The 25,506-nt window shown below is 39.2% G+C and overlaps 1 protein-coding gene across 1 annotated transcript in view; it reads left to right on the forward strand.

Annotated features, from left to right (window-relative positions):
* Positions 1-2,652, forward strand: part of LOC124719956 (zinc finger protein 235-like) — a 70,223-nt gene extending 67,571 nt beyond the window's left edge. Inside the window, exon 6 of the mRNA XM_047245167.1 lies at positions 845-2,652. Within this exon, the coding sequence (XP_047101123.1) occupies positions 845-2,111 (1,267 nt within the window). The 3' untranslated portion in view covers positions 2,112-2,652. The remainder of the gene's footprint in view (positions 1-844) is intronic.
* Positions 2,653-25,506: the final 22,854 nt, after the last annotated feature.

The following is a 25,506-nucleotide window of genomic DNA, read 5'->3' on the forward strand; positions in this document are numbered from 1 at the left end:
CTCTGTGTGTGTGTGTGTGTGTGTGTGTGTGTGTGTGTGTGTGTGTGTGTGTGTGTGTGTGTGTGTGTTTGAAATTAATTAATTAATTAATTCCTCAGCATATTTGTTTGTTTTTATTTATTGAACTGAAATTGTTTCCTGTTTATGTACAGTCATTATCCACGTGATTGGAGCCATACTAGATGGTCAATAAAAATGCTGCAGCTTGCCCTTGTTTTTGATTTACATGAAATCAAATAACAAACTTTGCTGTTTTACTCAATGAAATAAACTTATCAATGACTTTTTTACCTAAAGCTAAAAATGTTTTTCAAAACAAAGGAAAAGCCAACTGCAAAGTGTTATTTTATCATTATTTTAAAATCATTATTTGCTCTACTTTCCTGGTTCTTTTTGTGTCCTAGTATTAGTTGTACTTAAAAAGTCTTATAGAATGAACTGGACATTGTTCACTTGTGAGATGAATGTTAAAGAAGTAAGGATCTAATTATACATATTCAGTATTTCTCTTACATAAATCTGAAATGTCTCAGCCTTCCATTTTTGGAACATATTGAAGTGCAATTAAAATAAATAGGTATGAACCAGTAGCTTGCAGTACCATATGTTAAACAAAATCACACACTTTTAAATTAAAATGTATACTAAAATGTAACAACCTGAATCAGTAGTAAATAATGTTGTTGTTGTTGATATTTGTCTGATCATTTTCCTTAGAAATGTGTTAAACCTTAGCATATATTTGCATTACTTAAGCCTTACATGACTCTGGATTTGGTGGACACAGAAATTTTATTTCTGTGTATGTCACAAATCAATGTTTTATGTTCTTCTCATTCTTCAGGTTGGTTCATAGTATGGGTGAGAGCTGTGGCATTTCATTCGAAGAAACTGTTCATGAAGGAGTAATCCATGACAAGCTGGAGAGAGGTGCAGAGGACACAGTACCTGTCTACATATGTGGTACCCATACACAAGGATTGACTTTGCAAGAGGATAGCTCATTCAGCACCAGACACAATTGTAGTTTGAGTGAAATGGAATTGCATGAATTTAGTTGCAGTTTCTGCTTACAGATATTTCCTTCAAAATACAGGCTTATAATGCATATCTTCACGCACATTGATGGTGTACAGCCACCTATATTTGTTTGTAGGTCATGTGGGGAGGTATTTTCCAGTAAATCTAGCTTGAACAAACATTTAAAAGGGAGTGGAGGAGATGAAGCCTTATCTGCTGGCAATAGAGAGATAGTTGACAGCTGTGATGAGCATGAAAACATTATCTTGGAAGATGATAAAGCAGTTTCTGTAACAGAACAAGCTGAGAAGCAGTTTTCACACAGTGAAACTTTGAAAACTTCAAAGAATTCCATGAAAGACATATGTGACACACTCAGTATAACACATGATGCAGAGAGACAAGACAAAAGTGATAGTTATGGAACTTTATGTACAGCAGATAATGCCAGTACTGATGCTGCTGTAGTTACTGTAAAGAGACCCCACGAATGTGATATCTGTGGCAAATCTTTCTTTGAATTGCGTTATTTGAAGATACATTCGCTGATTCACACTGGAGAGAGACAGTACAGATGTGATATTTGTGGCAAATCTTTTATTCAGTCGGGTCATCTCAGCAGTCATACATTAATACATTCTGGAAAGAAACCACACAAATGTGACATTTGTGACAAATCTTTTATTGAGTTGCGCTATCTCAAGAGGCATTCTTTGGTTCACACTGGCAAGAAACTAAACAAATGTGATATTTGTGGCAAATCTTTTACACACTTGCGTAATCTCAAGAGGCATGAATTACTACACGCTGGATATAGGCCTCATAAATGTGATATTTGTGGCAAATGTTTTGCTCAGTTGGAAACTCTCAAGAGCCACATATTAATGCACTCTGGAGAGAGACCCCACAAATGTGACATTTGTGGTAAAACTTATACTGAGGTGCGTTGGCTCAAGAGGCACGCAACGATCCACTCAGGAAAAAGACCACACAAATGCAAAATTTGTGGCAAGTCTTTTACTCAGTTGGGTCATCTTAAGAGTCATGTACTAATACACACTGGCAAGAGACGTAAGGAATATGCTACCTAAGGCAAAGAATTTGCCGTTGCTGGTGCCCTCAAGGTCCACATGATAATACATATTGGAGGAAGACATTGACACCTGTGAAAATCCTTAACATGTCAGGATTCTGAAGATATATGCCGTAATATGCAGTAGAAAGAAGTCACAGAGAATGTGACAGATCCATTTGTTTAGCTAGACATTTCACGAAGTTGCAGTACTAAAAATGAGAAACCAATCACCCTATGTGGATTCTGTGATTGATACTCCTATGTCCCTGTTGCACTTCAGAAGTTCATCATTGTAGAGAAATTGCTTACCTACATTAGTAATTGAACATATCATGCAGTATTCATCACTCCACATAGTTGAAGGAAATGTAATGGTTTGTCAGTTATCATTTTAAAGATGGGATCTCAAGACTCATATTAGGCATAGAGCAGGAAAAAATAAATTCATGGCATATGCTTCACTCAGGTTAGTATTTGGAGAAAGATCACAGTAAATTGATGAGTGTGGTAGTTGATACTCGGGCATACTTACACAACAGTAGTGCAGTGTATGTAATGTTGTCTACATATGTGTACTTATTCTGCTGATCCTCTGTTATGAAATATCTGGTAATGGCAAATATATGCTAATGAGCCAGAACTAGATCATGGGATTAATAGTGTGTTGGCCCACCCTTGGAACACTTTGCAGCAGTCATTCTGCATGGTCTGATTTCCAGAGCTATGTTGTGCCAGATGTCTATACATGGATCACTCAGTTCCCAAATTGTAGGCCAACTGGTTTGTGAGCACAGAACAAATGCCAAGTTAGCTTCCCAGATGTGTCCCACTAGGTTTGTATCAGGTAAATTGGGTGGCCAATATGTCAGTATGAGTTGTTGCCACGATTGGCATTGTGACATGAACAATTATCCTGGAAGATGCTAGCATTGTAGGGTCAGCCATCAAGCATGAGGGCTGTAGGTTGCTGCAGTAATGGTCTTGTAGTCCACAGACATCATTGTCCTTCAGTTATCGTTTGTCCTCTAGCAGCCCAAGTGAATGCCCCCCATTACATAATACTTCATGCATTGACTGTGTCTCTGGGGTGGTGCACATTTTGAGCAGGTATTCATCTGCATGATGACATATTTGGACAGTACTATCAACCAGCTGTAACAAGTAAAATCACTTATGTGTCCAGGTGACATTTTCATTGGACTGTGATGCAATCCCAATAATCTTGTGCTCACTGCAGTCATAATTGTCAATGTTGTTGGATCAAAATGGGAACATACAGTGTTCGTATGATGTGGCACTGTTGTCACATCTGCTAGTGTCACTGTTTCTGTTGCTTTACAGAGAGGATAAGCCTCTTACCTTCACATTCTGCAAAAAGACATGGATTTCTTAATCTTTGTCACCAGTCTGTGGTTTCAGTGCCCTTGAACAACTTTTCATGGATGCTTACAAAACTAGCACACAAACAGCCAACAAGTTCTGTCGCTTTTCAGATGCTCATTCCCAGGCAGCAGGCACTAACGATCTGCCCTTCATCAGAGGCCGTTGTTGTGGTCTTCAGTCCAAACATTGGTTTGATGCAGCTCTCCACACTACTCTATCCTGTGCAGTCTTCCTCATCTCTGAATAACTGTTTCAATTTACATCCTTCTGGATCTGCCTAGTGTATTCATCTCTTGCTTCCACTCTATGATTTTTACTGCTCCACCTCCCTCAAGTACTAAACTGATTACCGAGCGAGGTGGCGCAGTGGTTAGCACACTGGACTCGCATTTGGGAGGACGACGGTTCAATCCCGTCTCCAGCCATCCTGATTTAGGTTTTCCGTGATTTCCCTAAATCGTTTCAGGCAAATGCCGGGATGGTTCCTTTGAAGGGCACGGCCAATTTCCTTCCCCATCCTTCCCTAACCCGAGCTTGCAATCCATCTCTAATGACCTCGTTGTCGACAGGACGTTAAACAACACTAACCAACCAACCTACTAAACTGATTATCCCTTGATATCTCTGAATGTGTCCTATCACCAATATTTTCTTCTAGTCAGTTTGTACCACAAATTTTATTTCTGCCCAATTCTATTCATTACCTCCACATTAGTTACTTTATCTGGTCATGTAATCTTCAAAATTATTCTGTAGCACTACATTTTGAAAGCATCTATTTGCTTTTTGTCTAAGCTGTTTCACATCTGCACAAAAGCTTTTAGAAAAGACTTCCTAATGCTTAACACTGTATCTCATGTTAACAAATTTCTCCTCTGCAGGAACACTTTCCTTGCCATTGCCAGTCTACATTTTATGTCCCCTCTACTTTGGCCATCATCAGTTATTTTGCTGCCCAAATAGCAAACCTCCATCTCCCACTTGTCTCGTTTCCTAATCTAATTCCTGGAGCATCATCTGATTTAATTCAACTTCATTCAGTTATCCTTGTTTTGTCCAGTCCATTCAGCTGTTCCTCCAAGTCCTTTGCTGTCTCTGACAGGATTACAATGTGACTGGCCAACCTAAAAGCTTTTATTTCTTTTTCCTGGACTTTAATTCGAACTCCAAATTTTCTTTGGTTTCCTTTACTGCTTGCTCAATGTACAGATAGAATAAGATTAGGGGTAGGCTACAACCATGTCTCACTCCCTCTCAACAACTGCTTCCCTTTTATGCCTGTTGATTCATATAACTGCCATGTGGTTTCTGTACAAGTTGTAACCAGCCTTTTGCACCCTGTATTTTACTCCTGCTACCTCCAAAATTTCAGGGAGAGTATTTCAGTCAACACTGTCAAAACCTTTTTGTCAGTGTACAAATGCTATATACATAGGTTTGCCTTTCCTTAGCCAATCTTCTAAGCTGAAGTCATAGGGTCAGTATTCCCTTGAGTGTTTCTACATTTCTCTGGAATCCAAACTGATCTTTCCCAAGGTCAGCTTATACCAGTTTTTCCATTCTTCTGTGAAGAATTTGTAATAGTATTTTGCAACCATGACCTATAAAATTATAGTTTGGATTTATTACATTCATCTACACTCCTGGAAATTGAAATAAGAACACCGTGAATTCATTGTCCCAGGAAGGGGAAACTTTATTGACACATTCCTGGGGTCAGATACATCACATGATCACACTGACAGAACCACAGGCACATACACAGGCAACAGAGCATGCACAATGTCGGCACTAGTACAGTGTATATCCACCTTTCGCAGCAATGCAGGCTGCTATTCTCCCATGGAGACGATCGTAGAGATGCTGGATGTAGTCCTGTGGAACGGCTTGCCATGCCATTTCCACCTGGCGCCTCAGTTGGACCAGCGTTCGTGCTGGACGTGCAGACTGCGTGAGACGACGCTTCATCCAGTCCCAGACATGCTCAATGGGGTACAGATCTGGAGATCTTGCTGGCCAGGGTAGTTGACTTACACCTTCTAGAGCATGTTGGGTGGCACGGGATACATGCGGACGTGCATTGTCCTGTTGGAACAGCAAGTTCCCTTGCCGGTCTAGGAATGGTAGAACGATGGGTTCGATGACGGTTTGGATGTACCGTGCACTATTCAGTGTCCCCTCGACGATCACCAGTGGTGTACGGCCAGTGTAGGAGATCGCTCCCCACACCATGATGCCGGGTGTTGGCCCTGTGTGCCTCGGTCGTATGCAGTCCTGATTGTGGCGCTCACCTGCACGGCGCCAAACACGCATACGACCATCATTGGCACCAAGGCAGAAGCGACTCTCATCACTGAAGACGACACGTCTTCATTCGTCCCTCCATTCATGCCTGTCGCGACACCACTGGAGGCGGGCTGCACGATGTTGGGGCGTGAGCGGAAGACGGCCTAACGGTGTGCGGGACCGTAGCCCAGCTTCATGGAGACGGTTGCGAATGGTCTTCGCCGATACCCCAGGAGCAACAGTGTCCCTAATTTGCTGGGAAGTGGCGGTGCGGTCCCCTACGGCACTGCGTAGGATCCTACGGTCTTGGCGTGCATCCGTGCGTCGCTGCGGTCCGGTCCCAGGTCGACGGGCACGTGCACCTTCCGCCGACCACTGGCGACAACATCGATGTACTGTGGAGACCTCACGCCCCACGTGTTGAGCAATTCGGCGGTACGTCCACCCGGCCTCCCGCATGCCCCCTATACGCCCTCGCTCAAAGTCCGTCAACTGCACATACGGTTCACGTCCACGCTGTCACGGCATGCTACCAGTGTTAAAGACTGCGATGGAGCTCCGTATGCCACGGCAAACTGGCTGACACTGACGGCGGCGGTGCACAAATGCTGCGCAGCTAGCGCCATTCGACGGCCAACACCGCGGTTCCTGGTGTGTCCGCTGTGCGGTGCGTGTAATCATTGCTTGTACAGCCCTCTCGCAGTGTCCGGAGGAAGTATGGTGGGTCTGACACACCGGTGTCAATGTGTTCTTTTTTCCATTTCCAGGAGTGTATAAGGTATGAGTGTATTTCATAGTCTCATACATCTAACTTACCAGATGGAAGAGTTTTGTCATAGGCTACCAGTAGTTCTGACAGAATGTCATCTACTCCCAAGGCTGTGTTTGGCTTCTGTCTTTCAGTGCTCAAATTCTTCTTGCAGTATCATATCTCTAGTCTGATGTTCATCTATGCCCTCTTCCATTTCTATATCATTTCCTTAAAGTTCATCACAGCATCCTCCTGCCTTTCAGCTCTCCCTTCTTTGCTTAGTACTCGCTTTCTATCTGAGCTTTTGATATTTATACAGCTGCTTTTATTTTCTCCAAAGGCTTCTTGAATTTTCCTGTATGTAGTATCTATATTTCCCCTAGTGATACATATGAATCCTTGTACAGGGTGACACACGGGAAATGGACGGTGTTGAACTGTGTAGAACTGTGTAGTACTGAGGGCGTGGTGGTGGGAGGTGTTCATGGTGGGGATAGTTCTGATCCACACAACACGCCATTTCATGTACTCAGTCACTATGGAGCAGTGTGGCTTGCAATGTTGAGTGTTTGTCTATGACAGTTTCGTGAAAAGTGGTAAGTCTATTATTGCTACGCAGTGATTGTTTCGTGCGCAGTTTAAAGTCGGTCAACATGGAGCTGTTCCGAGCCGTAACACAATCCTCAGATGGGTGGAAAACTTCAGATCAACTGGAAACATACTGGATAAGAAGCATCCTGGCCCGAGACGCAGAGTAACGACACCAGAAAATGTTGAAAGGGTAAGGCAAGCAGCAGTCAGAAGCCCAGGATGGTCAGCTAGACGTCATGCTAGTGAGTTACGAATCAGTCGTGAATCGGTTAGACAAATTTTGCATAAAAAATTAAGATTCCATCCCCACAAAATGCTCATTGTCCAACAACTGAAGGAAACAGATTTTGCTGTACGAGAAGACTCACTTACAGAATGAAAGTGATTTTGGGATCGAATGAAAATGAAATTTTATTGATGAGTGATGAAGCTCATTTTCATTTAAACAGGACCATGAATAACCAAAAATTATGTTACTGGGCTCCAGAGCATTCACACCTTTTCCACCATCGTACTCTACACTCAGAAAAAGTAACAGTCTGGTGTGCTCTTGGCTCTGTTGGCATTATTGGACCTTATTTTTTTTTTTTTTTTTTTTTTTTTAAGAGAATGGGGTCACAGTTATTGTCAATTCAATTTGTCACATTCGTATGCTTGAAACATTCTTGAAACCAGAACTAAGATGATGGCAAATCCCTTTAAAACGCATTTCGTTCCAGCAGGATGGGGCAACATCGCGCTTTGCAAACACTTCAGTGACAGTTGTTAGACGCATGTTTCCTGGCCGGATTGTCTCACGTTTTGGCGATGTTCCTTGGCTTCCCAGGTCTGCCGACTTGTCAGTATGTGACTTTTTTCTGTGGGAGTACCTTAAGAACTGTGTCTATAACCTAAACCTCGAAATTTGGACGAGTTGAAGTATGCAATCATTCCAGAAATTGCTGCCATCCCTGCAAAGATTTTAGTCCATGTGACGGAGGATTTTGAGAAGAGAAATGATGGTCATCACCTTGACAACATTATTTTTCACAAATAACTTTTTGAACTAAAATGGCAAATATTGACATTTGATTTTGTGTAAATAAACATGCATTAATTTTAAAGCTGGCTGAGTATTATTTCATTTCCTGTGTGCCACCCTGTCTCTGTCCTCTAGCCATTCCAACATAGCAATTTGGCACTTGGTGTCAACCTCATTTTTTAGGTGTTTGTATTCCCTTTTACCTGCTTCATTTCCTTCATTTTTGTGTTTTCCCCTTTCATCAGTTGCATTCAATGTCTTGTGTTATTCAAAGATGTCTACTAGGCCTTGTCTTTTTACGTATTTAATCCTCTGCTGCCTTCACTGTTTCATCTCTCAAAAGCTACCCTTTTGTGTTCTACTATATTCATTTCTCCTGTTCTGGACAGTTGTTTTGTAATACTCCCTCTGAAATTCTCAACAACCTCTAGCTCATCCAACTTATCTAGGTTCCATCCCCTTAATTTCCCACCTTTTTGCAATTTCTTCAGTTTTAATTTACAGTTCATAACCAACAAATTGTATTCCGAGTCCACATCTAGTCATGAAAATATCTCGTAACTTAAAATCTGGTTCCAAAGTCTCTGTCTTACCATCACATAACCATTGTTAAACCTTCTGGTGTCTCCTGGTCTCTTCCACAGATACACTCATCTTTCATAATTCTTAAACCAAGTGTAAGTCCCTAGAATGCCAGTTTTATTTCTCCTGACGACATCCTTTTGAGAAGTCCATTCTGAGATATGAGTGGAGGACTATTTTATCCCCAGAATATTTTACCCAAGAGACGCCATCATCATTTTAACCATAGAACTGCATACCCTCAGAAAAATTAAAATTTACAGCGGTAGGTTCCGGCACAGCAAGGCCCATTTGGTTGATGTTAGATCAATCTGTCTTCGTGACTATTGCCCCTGCAACTACTGAAAAGGCAGATGCCCCTCTTCAGGAACCACACCTTCGCCTGGCCTTTCAACAGATAATCCTTCGTTGTGGTTGCTCTTACAGTATGACCACCAATAATAAGGCTTGTTTCATTGGGGCAGGGGGGGGGGGGGGGTTAGAACTGCTTGCATAAGTGAAATTACACATCTGTGGCCTGTATTTTTTAGAATGATTATCCATTCGTTTTAGGCTTAGCTTACGTACATTCCTTACTTTGTCGTTTGAGCACTGCTGCCAGGTGGCATTCAGTCTCCATGTGGGCAGTAGTCATAGTGTATTTGCTTGTCAGTGTATCTTCATACAGGAGTGTCAGCCAGTAAAATATATAGTCTAACAAATTTATCAAGCTTAGTTGCACCTTATACCAATCCATTACTGAACATTAGAGAGCTATATTTATTGAGATATGCTTTCTATATATTATATAGCTCTGTACGTGATTTGGGGTTGATGAACATTAGTGTTATGCATGGAAATTCTAATTCATTTGTTCCATGTTTAGTACTTCATAACCTCTGCACAAAAATAAAGGGATGGACAACTGCATCATATAAGATTAAGTTTTAGTCACCAGTTGCTTCTGTAAAACATGAGGACAACTATTTGAAAGAAACCTAAGTGTGATTACTAAGGGCCTGAATTTTACCCTTCAATGGGCACACATGTGGCAGTTTCCCTCAAGATATAGTTTTCTTTTATTATCAAAGATAGCATTATAGTTGGGTGCCCATCCAAATACTTGTTTGTTATTCACAACAGATACTGTCACTCTACATTTGTACAAGTATTGTTGTTCAGAAAATGAGTATTGTGGTTGCAGTGTGTTTCCAGCTATGTGCCTTGTGATGTGTTTTCTATACTTGTTTTCTTTCACTTCAAAGCTATCTTCCCTTTATTCTAGTATGTACTGAATATTAGAATCTAACCGAGATACCATATGCATTTCTCATTATTTTTTTAAAATCTTGGGTATTCTTTTGTAACAATATCTTACTTTTATAAACATTTCTTTGCTAGGTCTCATAAAAGAATGGGAATAGAGAAAACGATAGGATTTTACAGGCACTGTCAAATTGTACATCCTGAAGACTATGATAATTTTCAGAATAATTATTGGAATTGTCCAATTTGTGTGAATCTGGTTTGGAAGAGGAAGTTATGGAAGAAGAAAACCACAGCACTGACTGAACAACCAACTGTGGAAGGAGATGACCATATGGGTGAAGAGGGATGACAACAAACATATATATTTTTACACAGGAAAAGATGAAGAAAGTATTTGGATTAGTGAACCACTTCCTCCTTGTAAAATCAAGGCCAAGAACATCCTAAAAGTTTCGCCAAGTTCAGAAGCAACTCCTAGAAGTACAGAAAATTGTGGAAAATATAAACTGACACCCGCAGAATAGTGAAAGAGCTGAAGTTAAAACATTCAATAGAATGAGACCTTAGAGACACCACAAAACCATAGATAATGGCTCTTCTAGGTGCAGTATATGTAGTAGGTATAAAAAGAGCAGCACACATGAACTGCTGTGAACTGTGGGGTTCAGATGGCATATGAATGAACATTTTACAATCTCTCTTCAGCTATAAGCATTTTTCCTTTCTTTTTCGAACTCTCAGGTTCAACAACTTGGGCATCCCGAATGAGAGAAAACAGTGACAAACTAGCACCTATTGATGCTTCCATCATGAATTTGTCAACGACTGTCTTGCTCACGACAGTGCCGGTGAGTTTGTCATTATTGATGAGACGAGACATTGCATTCTTTCAGAGGATGCTGTGTATTTGTACAGTATCTTATAAATCAGGTGTAGGCAACCACAAAGCCTTCATGATCTACTATTCCTTACCAACATATCAAAGTGATCTACTTTTAAAAATTCAATAGCTACATTTTTAATTTTTGGATGCCGGTACTGCAAAACAACTATTAAAACTAAAAGCTTTAAATTTTCACTATTTATTCGAAACATAATAATTTTATTTCATAATATTCTGAAGTATACTCTTACTAATAACCCAAGAATTATTTTGCATTTAATGTGAAATCTGAGTAGTTTGGTGTTTAACTTGTTACACTTAGTCGAATACATGAGTCCAGATGTTTATTAATCAACCTTGTTCTGTGTTTATTTTTAATGAAGTTCATATTTGAAAACAGTGATTCACACAGGTAGGTAGAAGCAAAGAAGGTCTTTATTCTAGGAGCAACATTAACTAAGATAGGGTATTTCTCCTGAGGAATTAGAGGCCAACAGAATTGGGTTCTGCAACACTTTTGAGAAACAAATCATTTTTAATGATATTATTTCAAGTTCAAGAGCTGCCCTATCTATGTCAGAAACTTTTGCAATGGAAGAAGATATATTCAATAATTCAATGTTAGCCCAAAGGAAAGATACAAACTGGGTTATCACTGAAATCTCCCCTCAAACTGGAGATCATTATTGCATGATATTCACTATTGTAAGGTATCTCACTTTCTTCTATTTGTGTCTTCAGAGTTGGAAAATGTCTTAATTCACCCCTCGTAAGGCAGCACTCTCACAAAAAAACAATTTTTCAGTAAAAGAATTTACTTCAGATATCATATCAGCAATATCTTTGTCATTGCCTTGAAATTTCAAATTCTGCTCATTAAGCTTTTCTGTTAGGTGAATTAAGAAAGCAAAATTCATAAGCCAGAGAGGATCTTCAATACAAGCTGACAGACTACTCTCATCGTGTTCTTGAAAAAACAGTTTGATAAACGGTAAAGGCTTGTGGAAATGTTGCAGCACTTTTCTCTTGCTGAGCCAATGCACTTCAGTGTGGAGCAGTTAATCTCCATACTGTAGTTCTAGTTCATTTGCCAAATCTTTGAAACGTCGTCTTTGAAGAGAGTGAGACCTAATTTTGTTGACTATATTTACAACAGTATTCATAGTTTCATTCAAATTTAAAAACTTTCCTCAAAGAGACTGCTGGTGTAAAATACAGTGATAAGTTAAAAATGGTGGAAAACTTTCATCTCTTTGGCACAGAGCAATAACACCACTTTTAGAACTTCTCAAGGCTGGTGCTCCATCTGTGGTAATGCTTACACGCTTGTGGATAGGTATTTTCTCCAATAGAATGAGTTGCTTCATGGCAAAAAATATCTTCTCCTCTTGTATGGCCTTTCAAAGAAATTACTTTCAAAAGTTCTTCCTTGACAGTAAAGTTATCAAAAACCATCCTTACAAAAACTGGCAACTGAGCAATACCTCTTGCATCAATGGACTCGTCTAATTGCATTTAAAAATGACAGCACTCATCCAAATCTGTTTTCAGTTGAAAGGAAACTTCATTAGACATAATTTCAACTCTCCTTGTGACTGTTCTTGATGAAAGTTGAAGGGATTCAATGGCAGCAACTATTTTAGACTTTTTCGTGAAATTATGAAACAACTCATCAGCAGCTTTCCAAAACGCTTCTTTTACAAATTTACCGTCTTCGAAGGGTTCTTTCCTTTTCGCCAATACATTCAAAACACGATAAGAAGCAAGAGTGGCAGCAACACTTTTGTCTACTGGTTTTGTGAACATGCTTTGTTGTACACTTAATTGATTTTTAAGTTTCTTGATTTTCTCATTTCCCTGTTCGGAGTTTCCTGTAAACTTTGTGTTAACATGTGAGTGCACAGTTTTGAAATGTCTCTCGACGTTTGTCTTTTTCACAAATGCAATCTTAGCATCACAAAATAAACAAATGCATGTGCCATTTCTTTGTATTATGAAAAATTCGTGTTCCCATTCGGAATAAAAATGATAAATTTTACGTTTTTTGATACATAACTAATTATGTGTGAAGTCGCTGCACTACTCGTGTGTTCTCGAAAATTGTCAACAAGGTATGCAACTACACATGCTGAGCGCTGAGTACAGCAGCACAAAAAAGTTCTACGTATGTCCTTTTCATTATCTATTACATCACAGAAGTTGGTAGTGCACGGCACGGAACTCACCGCCTTTTCCAGACACGTACTAAACACATTGCACAAAGATGAGTGAAACAGTGAAGCAACGAGTGGCGCACAGCTAGTGGCTAATTAAACTAATGCAGCAAAAAATTTTAGAGGTTCAAGGTAGATGTTGGTGCCAGTTCTACGCTGTTATTAATAAACAAAACCACTTGTGTCGAACGAACACGCATTTATACTGCTACGGAAAACAGTTGACGATTTTATTCAACAATTTTTCTTTTGCACTCTCATTACTCGCGCGATCTACCAAATAAGCACTCGCAATCTACCAGTAGATCGCGATTGATGTGGTGCCGACCCCTGTTCTAAATAAACCTACAAAATAGGGAAACATGATTTATGCCTTGTGTGATGTAAAAAGACTTTATACCATGAACTTTGAGATTTATTGTGGCAAGCAGTGGCAGTTTGACTGGCATGCCTGCTGAAGGGTTAATTAAAAGGCACAATTTGTGTTGGACTAAATACATACACAGGAATTATTTCAGTTTCATGCATTCTAAATGTGATTTCATATTGTGTATTTTTCTTACATTCTATGAATAAACGTGATGTTTTCAGAACTCTATACTTACGATTTGTATTTTATTTCATAATCTTGGTGGTTATGATCAATTTATTTTCAGTTATACTACCGATTCATTATTAGTGGAAGACATCTGGTTTGGTATATCTTGCAAACGTGTAATAACCTAAGGTAATCATAACTGAGGGGCAGTTTTGCAACTCTCTCTTGTAGTGATGCTATAACAATTGTTGTTGTTGTTGTTGTTGTTGTTGTGGTCTTCAGTCCTGAGACTGTTTTGATGCAGCTCCCCATGCTACTCTATCCTGTGCAGGCTGTTTCATCTTCCAGTACTTACTGCAACCGACATCCTTCTGAATCTGCTTAATGTATTCATCTCTTGGTCTCCCTATACGATTTTTACCCTCCACCGTGCCCTCCAATGCTAAATTTGTGATCCCATGATGCCTCAGAACATGCCCTACCAACCGGTCCCTCCTTCTTGTCAAGTTGTGCCACAAACTCCTCTTCTCCCCTATTCTATTCAGTACCTCCTCATTAGTTACCTGATCTACCCATCTAATCTTCAGCATTCTTTTGTAGCACCACATTTCGAAAGCTTCTATTCTCTTCCTGTCCAAACTATTTATCGTCCATGTTTCACTTCCATACATGGCTACACTCCATACAAATACTTTCAGAAACGACTTCTTGACACTTAAATCTATACTCGATGTTAACAAATTCCTCTTCTTCAGAAACGCTTTCCTTGCCGTTGCCAGTCTGCATTTTAAATCCTCTCTACTTCGACCATCATCAGTTATTTTGCTCCCCAGATAGCAGAACTCCTTTACTACTTTAAGTGACTCATTTCCTAATCTAATTCCCTCAGCATCACCCGCCTTAATTCGACTACGTTCCATTATCCTTGTTTTGCTTTTGTTGATGTTCATCTTATACCCTCCTTCCAAGACACTGTGCATTCCGTTCAACTGCTCTTCCAAGTCCTTTGCTGTCTCTGACAGAATTACCATGTCATCGGTGAACCTCAAAGTTTTTATTTCTTCTCCATGGATTTTAGTACCTACTCCGAATTTTTCTTTTATTTCCTTTACTGCTTGCTCAATATACAGATTGAATAACATCGGGGAGAGGCTACAACCCTGTCTCACTCCCTTCCCAACCACTGCTTCCTTTCATGCCCCTCGACTCTTATAACTGCCATCTGGGTCCTGTAAAAATTATAAATAGCCTTTCGCTCCCTGTATTTTACCCCTGCCACCTTTAGAATTTGAAAGAGAGTATTCCAGTCAACATTGTCAAAAGCTTTCTCTAAGTCTACAAATGCTAGAAAAGTAGCTTTGCCTTTCCTTAATCTTTCTTCTAAGATAAGTCGTAAGGTGAGTATTGCCTCACGTGTTTCAACATTTCTACGGAATCCAAACTGATCTTCGCCGAGGTCGGTTTCTACCAGTTTTTCCATTCGTCTGTAAAGAATTCGCATTAGTGTTTTCCAGCTGTGACTTACTAAACTGATAGTTCGGTAATTTTCACATCTGTCAACACCCGCTTTCTTTGGGATTGGAATTATTATATTCTTCTTGAAGTCTGAGGGTATTTCGCCTGTCACATCTTGCTCACCAGATGGTAGAGTTTTGTCAGGACTGGCTCTCCCAAGGCCGTCAGTAGTTCTAATGGAATGTTGTCTATTCCCGGGGCCTTGTTTCGGCTCAGGTCTTTCAGTGCTCTGTCAAACGCTTCACGCAGTGTCGTATCTCCCATTTCATCTTCATCTACATCCTCTTCCATTTCCATAATATTGTCCTCAAGTACATCGCCCTTATATAGATCCTCTGTATACTCCTTCCACCTTTCTGGTTTCCCTTCTTTGCTTAGAATGGGTTTCCATCTGAGCTCTTGATAGTCATACAAGTGGTTCTCTTTTCTCCAAAGGTCTCTTTAATTTTCCTGTAGGCAGTATCTATCCTACCCCTAGTGAGATAAGCCTCTACATCCTTACATTTGTCCTCTAGCCATCCCTGTTAGCCATTTTGCACGACCTGTCAATCTCATTTTTGAGACCTTTGTATTCCTTTTTGCCTGCTTCATTTACTGCATTTTTATATTTTCTCCTTCCATCAATTAAATTCAATATTTCTTCTATTACCCAAGGATTTCTACCAGCCCTCGTCTTTTTACCTACTTGATCGTCTGCTGCCTCCACTACTTCATCCCTCAGAGCTACCCATTCTTCTTCTACTGTATTTCTTTCCCACATTCCTATCAATTGTTCCCTTATGCTCTCCCTGAAACTATCTATTACCCCTGGTTTAGTCGGTTTATCCAGGTCCCATCTCCTTAAATTCCCACCTTTTTGCAGTTTCTTCAGTTTTAATCTACAGTTCATAACCAACAGATTGTGGTCAGAGTCCACATCTGGCCCTGGAAATGTCTTATAATTTAAAACCTGGTTCCTAAATCTCTGTCTTACTATTATATAATCTATGTGATACCTTTTAGTATCTCCAGGGTTCTTTCGTGTATACAACCATCTTTCATGATTCTTGAACCAAGTGTTAGCTATGATTAATTTATGCTCTGTGCAAAATTCTACCAGACGGCTTCGTCTTTCATTTCTTAGCCCCAATCCATATTCACCTACTATGTTTCCTTCTCTCCCTTTTCCTACTGAAGAATTCCAGTCACCCATGACTATTAAATTTGCGTCTCCCTTGACTATCTGAATAATTTCTTTTATCTCATCATACATTTCATCAACTTCATCATCTGCAGAAATAGTTGGCATACAAACTTGTACTACTGTAGTAGCTGTGCGCTTCGTGCCTATCTTGGCCACAATAATATGTTCATTTTGCTGTATGTTGTAGCTTACCTACACTCCTATTTTTTTTTATTCATTATTAAACCTACTCTTGCATTACCCCTATTTGATTTTCTATTAATAACCCTGTATTCACCTGACCAAAAGTCTTGTTCGTCCTGCCACTGAACTTCACAAATTCTCACTATATGTAACATTAACCTATCCATTTCCCTTTTTAAGTTTTCTAACCTACCTGCCCAATTAAGGGATATGACATTCCACGCTCAGATCCATAGAACGCCAGTTCTCTTTCTCCTGATAACGATGTCCTCCTGAGTAGTCCTTGCCCGGAGATCTGAATGGGGGCTATTTTCCTCCGGAATATTTTACCCAAGAGGACGCCAACATTTAACCATACAGTAAAGCTGCATGCCCTTGGGAAAAATTACGACTGTCGTTTCCCCTTGCTTTCGGCCGTTCGCAGTAGCAGCACGGCAAGGCTGTTTTGGTTAGTGTTACAAGGCCAAATCAGTCAATCATCCAGACTGTTGCCCCTACAACTACTGAAAAGGCTGCTGCCCCTCTTCAGGAACCACACGTTTGTCTGGCCTCTCAACAGATACCCCTCCATTGTGGTTGCACCTACGGTACGGCCATCTGCATCACCTTACCACCAACGGCAAGGTCCATGGTTTATGAATTATCATTATCATTCTTGTTCTTGCAACATAACATTGTGCCTTTTAAATTTTTAAGTAATGTTGACTTACTTGCTATTTCTGGTCTTTCATTCTTCATACATATATGACGACAAATTTTTGTTGCGATTCAGAGTGAAAATAAATTGATTTCAAATAGTGTTAAACCTTATTCTGTGCAGACTTCTGTCGTATGTTCTCCTTCAGTGCTTACAATAGTCCGTCAGCACTGTAGTAAATGTTCGACTCTGTGCATGGAGAAGTCATCTGCTTTTGGGGTGAAGATCTTGTCATTTTCATCTGGAAAGGAAGTTCCTTGAAGGAAATCAATAGATTACAGGAGAGGTGAAAATCTGAAGGTGCAAGATCAGGTGAACTCAACTACTGTATAGTCATTTTTGTCAGTGTAGGAGAATGCGGACAGGCATTATACTGGAGTTTTCACTTCATGCAGTCTTCCTGGTTGTTGTTGTTGTTGTTGTTGTTGTTGTTGTTGCATTGTCTTTGCAAGATGAGTCAATTAACAATAAATATCAGCCGTTATGGTTACTACTTGTGAAAGCAACTTGTAGTGCATCACACTGTTGCTGTTTCAGCAGATGCATAATGTTACTAAGTACAACATTCTGCATTCTTTTGATTAGATGTGACAACATCCATTGGTTGGCTATACCATCAATCCCATAAAATGTCAATTTATGTAGGAGAATACTGTGATTGACACAGAGGTCACAGAAAATATCAGCTGGCTCTATTTCATTATTTAATGGTTGTAAAATCTGGTGAGTAAACATGTAAATGACATTCTCAATAGAGCACCCTTCTGAAAGCCAAACTGTGACTTGCTAAGGATACCATTGTTGCTAAGGTGAGATACTATTCTAGAATACACCATCTTCTCAAAAAATTTGGAGGATGATGACAGCTGTGAAACAGTTCGATAGTGATTTGTACCCCCTCTGATCACCTTTCTTAAAGCGGGGTTTAACGACGATATATTTCCGTCTCAGAAAAGATGCCTTGAGTTAACGATGCATTACGTATTTCAGATAAGTCTGGGTTTTGTGCTGTGTCAAAAGCACGGGTTTCGTTCACGGTTACAATTGCTGAGCATCCAATCTGGTAAATGACCAATAAACCCTGGTGAATACAATAATGTGTGTATGATCTATTGAAAGCGATAAAACATGTTGTAGATGACCCGAGCGCGCCGCAGAGAAAACAGATGGTGAACAGGCGCGGCTTCAGCGATGTAACAACTGGCCATTGCTGATTCGAGAGATGCTATGTTAGTGACACGACATAGCTGGCTGCTATCGATGTTGCCTGATGGCTAAATGGAATAATAATTTAACTGTCTAAAGTTGGCGACGCGTTGTGTGTGTGTGTGTGTGTGTGTGTGTGTGTGTGTGTGTGTGTGTGTGTGTGTGTTCATGTAATTGCTGCCTATTGTATGACATCAGAAAATAGTTAGTTCCCCAAGAGACTTCTTACTGATAAAGTTAATCTTGGGACAGGCCAAGGTTGGATGTGGTACCGACCCACTGTGTGTTGTATAGAGGAACTGCAATTTGTGTTTAAGGCTTGGGAGAGATGAAGGAGTTTGATTGGTGAAACCAGTGTAGTATGTTGTGCAGTTTATGAAGACAGTGTAGCAACTTTGTCGTTTAGGCCCCTGTTGATAGATATAGCTGCAACTGCAGTTTTCCTCCCAAGGCCAAGCTACGGAATATGTGTAGGTTCGGGATTTTGAAGTTGTGGATTAGACACTGTTTTGGCGAAATTGTGCTTTTGTGTGGTCGATTGGTTGGATCCTGTGGACAGTTCGGGAGGAAGGAGTGGTTATTTTGCTGTGGTAGATACAGCATGAGTCGAGTCAGAGAGATTTGCATTTGATGATCTTTAGAGAATCGCCAGAACCCGATATCCTGTCCGTGTTGTGTGATTAGTGATTGTGGCTCGCCTAGAGGTAATTGTGTTGCTGCTGTTTTTGGGAGTGGTGTGGCAATGTCTGCTGTGTATCAAGAAGGGAAAAACTCGATCACATTTGTTGTTTGGATGCCACGATCTTACAGTGGATCTAGTATTGGCTTGTGTATATTTGAACTGTTTCACCTCGATATGAGAGATCTCACCATTAGGTTGAGTTAGTAAGCGATGGGAATATAAAGGAACCATTTACAAGCAACACATAACTAAACAAAAAACTTGGTTAGTTGAAGTGGAGAGTGGCCTGATTTAATTTAGGGAACTTTAGTGGGTCGTGTTATACTAACACCATAAAAGGCTCAGTTTTGTTTGACTTGTTAATTATGGTTAAGGCAAAAGAGGCTGTAGCGCCTATTTTTTTGATTATATTTTTGTTTGTTCTTGAATTTCCGTTTCTGTGTGTGTGTGTGTGTGTGTGTGTGTGTGTGTGTGTGTGTGTGTGTGAGGGGGGGGGGGGGGGTTAGGGTTATAGTCTTTGCTGGCACTTGAACGCTTACGAGATTTGAACTTGTATTGAGATACCTAGCCCAAAGAAAGACAAGTTTCCTTGGGTCAAAAGAAACCTTTACGTGTTGTTATTTAGTAGCTGTTGCATGTAGTTCATTGTGATGTAATTGCAAGTTTAAGTGTCAACGTGAAAGCGATGTGTTTGAAGGATACTTAATTTCAAAGTGCAAGGGAAACTTATTTTGGTTGAAACTGAGTGATGAATAATCTCTGAAAACAGTGTTATCACGTAAACGTGAATAATAGAAACTCGTACAAAACGGTGAAAGCAAAGATATGTTTCAGAGATATTACTAGCTTCCTGTGTAACATAATCTCGAGCTGACATTAGGAAATTTTGGTTTACATGAAAATTACATAATTGCGTTGGTACACGCAAATTACACAAGAGTCCGATACTAATAAAAGCTAACAAGATCAAATTTACGTAAGAGAAGTTCTATGTGAGTGAAAATCAGAATTGAAGTTATTTGAAGCTGTTACGAAAAGTCAGCGAGTATACTCACAAAGATGTAGAGGTTAATCTGTGGAATACCTTACATGTCATTATTTTCATAGGAACGTTAGATTACACAGCAAGAAATAGAATTATCGCTTCAGTTATCTTTATTCATGTGTAAACGTTTTCCAAATAAGAGTTTAATATTTTGTTCAACTACAGCTTATCTCCATCTGCCGAAGGGATACAACGTAGTAGTCAAGCAATAACTTTTTATTTACTAATGCCTGAACACCAATCAACTGAAAAACATGTCAATAGAAAGAATACTTAAAAAAAATCAAAGAGTAAAGCAGATTGCCCTTGCGCTCGTTGCCACAGAATAATGCTGCACAGATGTTCTTCTGGCGATTCCCACAATGTGAATTGGTCTTTGCACTCACTTCATATTTGAGATGAATGTTAAGAGATATTAAAAGATTACAAGGTGGTTCCAGAGTGGATTGTTCTGTGTTGGAATGAGGTCATTGCTTGTGAGGACAATTGCAAGCTGGATTTACGATTTAGCTTGACAATATAAACAGGTATCATATTTGAATAATTTTGGTGTCTTGTTTTGGACGATTGGGAGATAACGTGTGTTGTTGCTGTATTCTGCTAGTCTCGTCATTGCTGGTAGATAGCGATTGATCGTGTTATTTGGATATTTTGGTGTATCTATTTGTGGTGTATCTATTTGTGGTGTAGTAGCATTGCTGTATGACCTCGAATTATGCATATAATGAAGAGGCCGGGTGTTATTGTCTAGCATTTGAGTCTGCTGTCTCATCAGTGTTTATCATTGTTGCAGTTGCTAATCTGTCCTCAATTTGTTGTCGAACAGTGCAGCTACCGTACAAGCTAGGCTTCAAGAGTTTGCCAGACGCTCGGCTCCTACCGGAATCTTCTGTGATCGGATAGCGATCCACAGTCATAACAACGACTGTCAATACAAAAACTGTACCTGATTCTTGCTGTAGTGGTCGATTGATTTGCTCAAGCAATTTTGCGTAGCAGGAGCCCATACATCAGGGGGATCGTGATGTTGGTACAGTACAATCCCTTGTCGTTTTGAGTTAGATCTTTAGTTCTGCCAGACGGTGCTTTGTAGCTTATTACATGGGAACAAATTTTTAGTACTCTTTTGAAAACTCATCAAAACCAGGTGAGCTTCCGTTTTTGAGAGATTCATTCATATAGATTGAATTTTATGACAGTTAATTTTTCAAGATACTGCTGTGATATTGTTCTTCAATTGTTTGTCCCTATGCTTTCTACTGTATTTAAGAAATGATTATTACATGCATTTGCTACCTGTGACTCAACATTTTTAGTCCTTCCATTCAGTTCAATAGTGATGTTGCAATGTTCTGTGGCTGGTTGTCCTGTCTCTCATTTCACTATATTCCATATAGTCATAAGTCTGTTGCCAGAAGTACTGATTTCTGACATTATGTCCATGTTCCTTGATTTTTTAAATAAATTTTCAAAATAATTCTGTGTATTTCTTATAGTATGCAACTATTGCACAGGATCCCTAGTTGATCATGGCAAAAAATACACTTCTCATTTTCTTTCACAATATAATTTAATTCCTCTGGTGATACATAGGTTGTTAAATGTATTTTTAGCACCCTTCCTGATTTGCTTATGAGGAAAGCTATTTTCAAATAATTACATGAATTTATTGTGGAGCATATTTTGTGTTACCATAAAATGAATCCCATGTCATCTCCTGTAAACTATTCTTAAAACCATTTGTTGTGGAGTCATTAATTATTCTAATTAATTTCCACTGAGGAGTATCTGTACTGCAGAGGTGCTATGTTATTTACCCTAATCAACTGTGCACCATGATCAGAGACAGCACCTATTACTGGGTAAACAGTTATTTTCTTACTTTGAGTATCATCAGAGGAAACATTCTGAATTACAGGTCTACTGTCTTTATACACTTTTGTTGGAAAGTTAATTACTGAGACTAAGTTGTAGGATTCAAATGAGGTTTCCAGACCGTTTTTCATGTCAGAATCCCTAATAAAATCTACATTGAAGTCACCACAGTCGATTAACTGCTTGCTGATGACTGACAGATAGCATAGTAAGGAATCCAGATTCCTTAGATATAGTTCGAAATTTCCCAGTGGGGATCTAATACAGTTAAAATTGAAAGTGAAGTATTTTTCAGCATTCACTCACAAGCACACTCTTCTAGGTGCTGATCATTACAAAATCTACTTGTCACAATGTTTTTGAACTTGTTTTCTGTCATAATGTCTGTAACAACTCCTTTCCCTTGTAATTTTTGATGAGTAAGCAGCATTAGTGTAATATTTTATATGTAAATAATCTGACCCTGTCATTATGTGGTGCTCAGACAGGCACAGGATGTGTATCTTTTCAGAGCTCTCTAAATTTTCCAGACAAGAAGCTCTTTTTCATTATTACTCAGTCCTATAATATTTTGATGAAATCAACTAACCTTACTTTTCTGTGTACTATTAAGCATTTTATCAGGCTCTTCTGTTATTTTCACATTTTTCAAAACAGGGTGCCTGAATTCTGATTCTAACTTAAGAAAGGTACCCATCTGGCGCCAGTAACCACAAGGCTCTTGTTATATGTGATGGTGCCCCCCCCCTCCCTACCTCTGTATATTATCAGCGAGAAGCTCAGCTATCCTATGTTTCCTTCTCCTAGTCTGGTGTAGGCCATACCTAGTGTATTCTCATCTCCCAGTTGTAACAACTGGCACTGCACTCATATGAGATTGTGTTTCAGTCAGTAGTGTGCTCAACTTAGTATTCACACATCTCTCAGTAGTGTTTACCCAGGGCTGGCCATGGCGCTCCAGGACCTCCACAGAACTCATCTTTGTGTGTGTAGTTGCGACTTCCATCTCGTCCAGGTCACCCCTAATGCTGTAATTACTGTTCTTCGCTGGGCAAATCCCCACTCCACCAACTATAATTACTTGTTCCTCTTTGCCAAAACCTTTGCAGAAATTCCCTATTACCTTTATCACCTGGCTAGGACTAGCACTTGGCTTCACAATACTTGTGACCTGGTAGCCAGTTATTAATTTGTCTTGTATGATCTGGCCAACTCCTCTCCGATGGCTACTACTTAACAGCAAGACTGTTTTCTACTTACTCTATTTTGGTGCCAACCTACATTGAGTTTCTTGTGTAGAAGCCTACTGTGGCCCATAACTGGATGTATCACTTCCCCTCCTACTTCAAGTAACAAGTCAAAATTATTTGATGCTGTTAGCTCAGATGTAGTGAAGTTGAAGAGCTGTCCTCCTTTCGCCTTTACCCATTTTCCAAGACCTTTTTCCCCATTCAACCTATCTAGTTCAAATTTCTAATTTAGCCTGAAGGGCACAAATCTGTGCCTCCTACTTAGCGATTCTCTTGTGTTTTTTTGCAAAGCCTGCAGTCCCATTGCAACACAGATTACGCCTTTAATAACAGAATTAAATCAATTGCCTCCCTTTACATTACACGAATATTTGTTACTTACGAGCAGTAAAAATTTGGCCTAGATGTTAGTGGTTCAGGTGTATGATGTATCGTCAAAAGGTATTCTTTACACTTACAACAAGAACTCATGACTCACTCAACTGCTGTATCCATTAAATTATTTTAATCAGAAAAGACTGTAACTCTACGCAAACTGCACATAAACGACCGACTAGTGAGAAAGATACTAAATAAAACAAATTAAGATTTGCGCTACTTTATGGAAACATGAACTTGACAGTGAGTGGAAATGCTCAAATTAAAGTATTGGAAAGAAAAAAGAACAACTAAGCGGAATTCTCTAAGTTAATTTTGCCAAACGTAAACAACTGTACAATTACAGCCCAAAGTTAGTCTCTTCGCGTTTTCTGGACTAATAAATAAAGGAAGGTGACACCTTAAATAGTAAGCTGAAGAACGCCCTGATACCTCTATTTAATGAGTAATTTGTACTAAACTAACTGTTATTACAATCTAAAGAACTCATCTTTAGGAAAGTGCAAAAACTTAGAACTTAAGAAAGTAATGTATTCAAAAGTAGCATCACATATTTGTAAAACTGAAGTACTGACAAAATGTCAGTATGGTTTGCAAAAAGGCTTTCCAACAGAAAATGCTGTATATGCTTTCATTGATCAAATATTAAATGCTTTGAATAACTGTACATCACCCATTGGGATATTTTCTGATCTTGCAAAGGCTTTTGATTGGATGAATCATGAAATTCTTCTAGATAAGCGTAAGTAATTTGGTATGAATGGGACAGTGCACAAATGGTTTAATTCATATGTAACTGGAACAATGCAGAAGGTTGAAATTAACAGTACAGATAGTTTGCAAAATTAGCAGAATCCTCTAACTGGGGAAGTATCAAGATGGTGTCCCATAGGCATCAGCCTTGGGTCCCTTATCGTTCCAAATATATATTAATGACTTGCCACTCCACTTTCATGAAGATGTAAAGCTAATTCTTTTCACTGGTGATAAGAGTATGGCAATCACACCCAACAAACAAGAATCAGCTGAGGAAATGGTAAGTAATGTCTTTCAGAAAACTGTTGAGTAGTTCTCTGCAAATAGACTCTCACAAAATTTTGAGAAAGCACAGTACATACAATTCTGTAGAGTAAATGGCATAACACCATTGACATATATAGACTTTGACCAGAAGTCTGTTGCTAAGGCAGAATCTTTAAAATTTCTGGGTGTGTGCACTGATGAGAAATTGAATTGGAAGAAACTTATTTAAGATTATTGTAAATTTTAGTGACAAGCATATCAGTAAATTAGCCTACTATGCCTATTTTCATTCACTTCTTTCATATGACATATTTGGGGTGATTCATCATGAAGAGAAAAAGTATTCATTGCACATAAACATGTAATCAGCATAATAGCTGGAGCCTACACAAGATCATATTGCACACTTTTATTTAAGAAACTTGGAATATTCACAATACCTTCACAGCATATATATTCACTTAAAAAATTTGTTATTAATAACCCAACCCAATTCAAAAATAATAGCGAAGTGCATAGCTACATCACTAGAAGAAAGGATGATCTTGACTATTCTGGGTTAAATCTGACTTTGAAACAGAAAGAGGTGAATTGTGCTGCCGCCAAAATCTTTGGTAATTTGCTAAATAGCATTATAAGTCTGACAGATAGGCAACCAACATTTAAAAACAAATTAAAAGAATTTTTGAAGAGCAGCTCCTCCTACTCAATAGATGAATTTTTAGATATGAAAAAATTAATTTTATCATGAAAAGAAAACTTGTGTTAAGCTGACACATTCCACATCATTACAAAATGTCGTGTTCATGATTTATGGAACAACTATTAATGTAATTTAATGTAACTCATATATTTTGGCTGGTGCAGGGTTGCCAACC

Source organism: Schistocerca piceifrons, chromosome 11 (genome assembly GCF_021461385.2).
Source record: "Schistocerca piceifrons isolate TAMUIC-IGC-003096 chromosome 11, iqSchPice1.1, whole genome shotgun sequence".
Classification (NCBI taxonomy): domain Eukaryota; kingdom Metazoa; phylum Arthropoda; class Insecta; order Orthoptera; family Acrididae; genus Schistocerca; species Schistocerca piceifrons.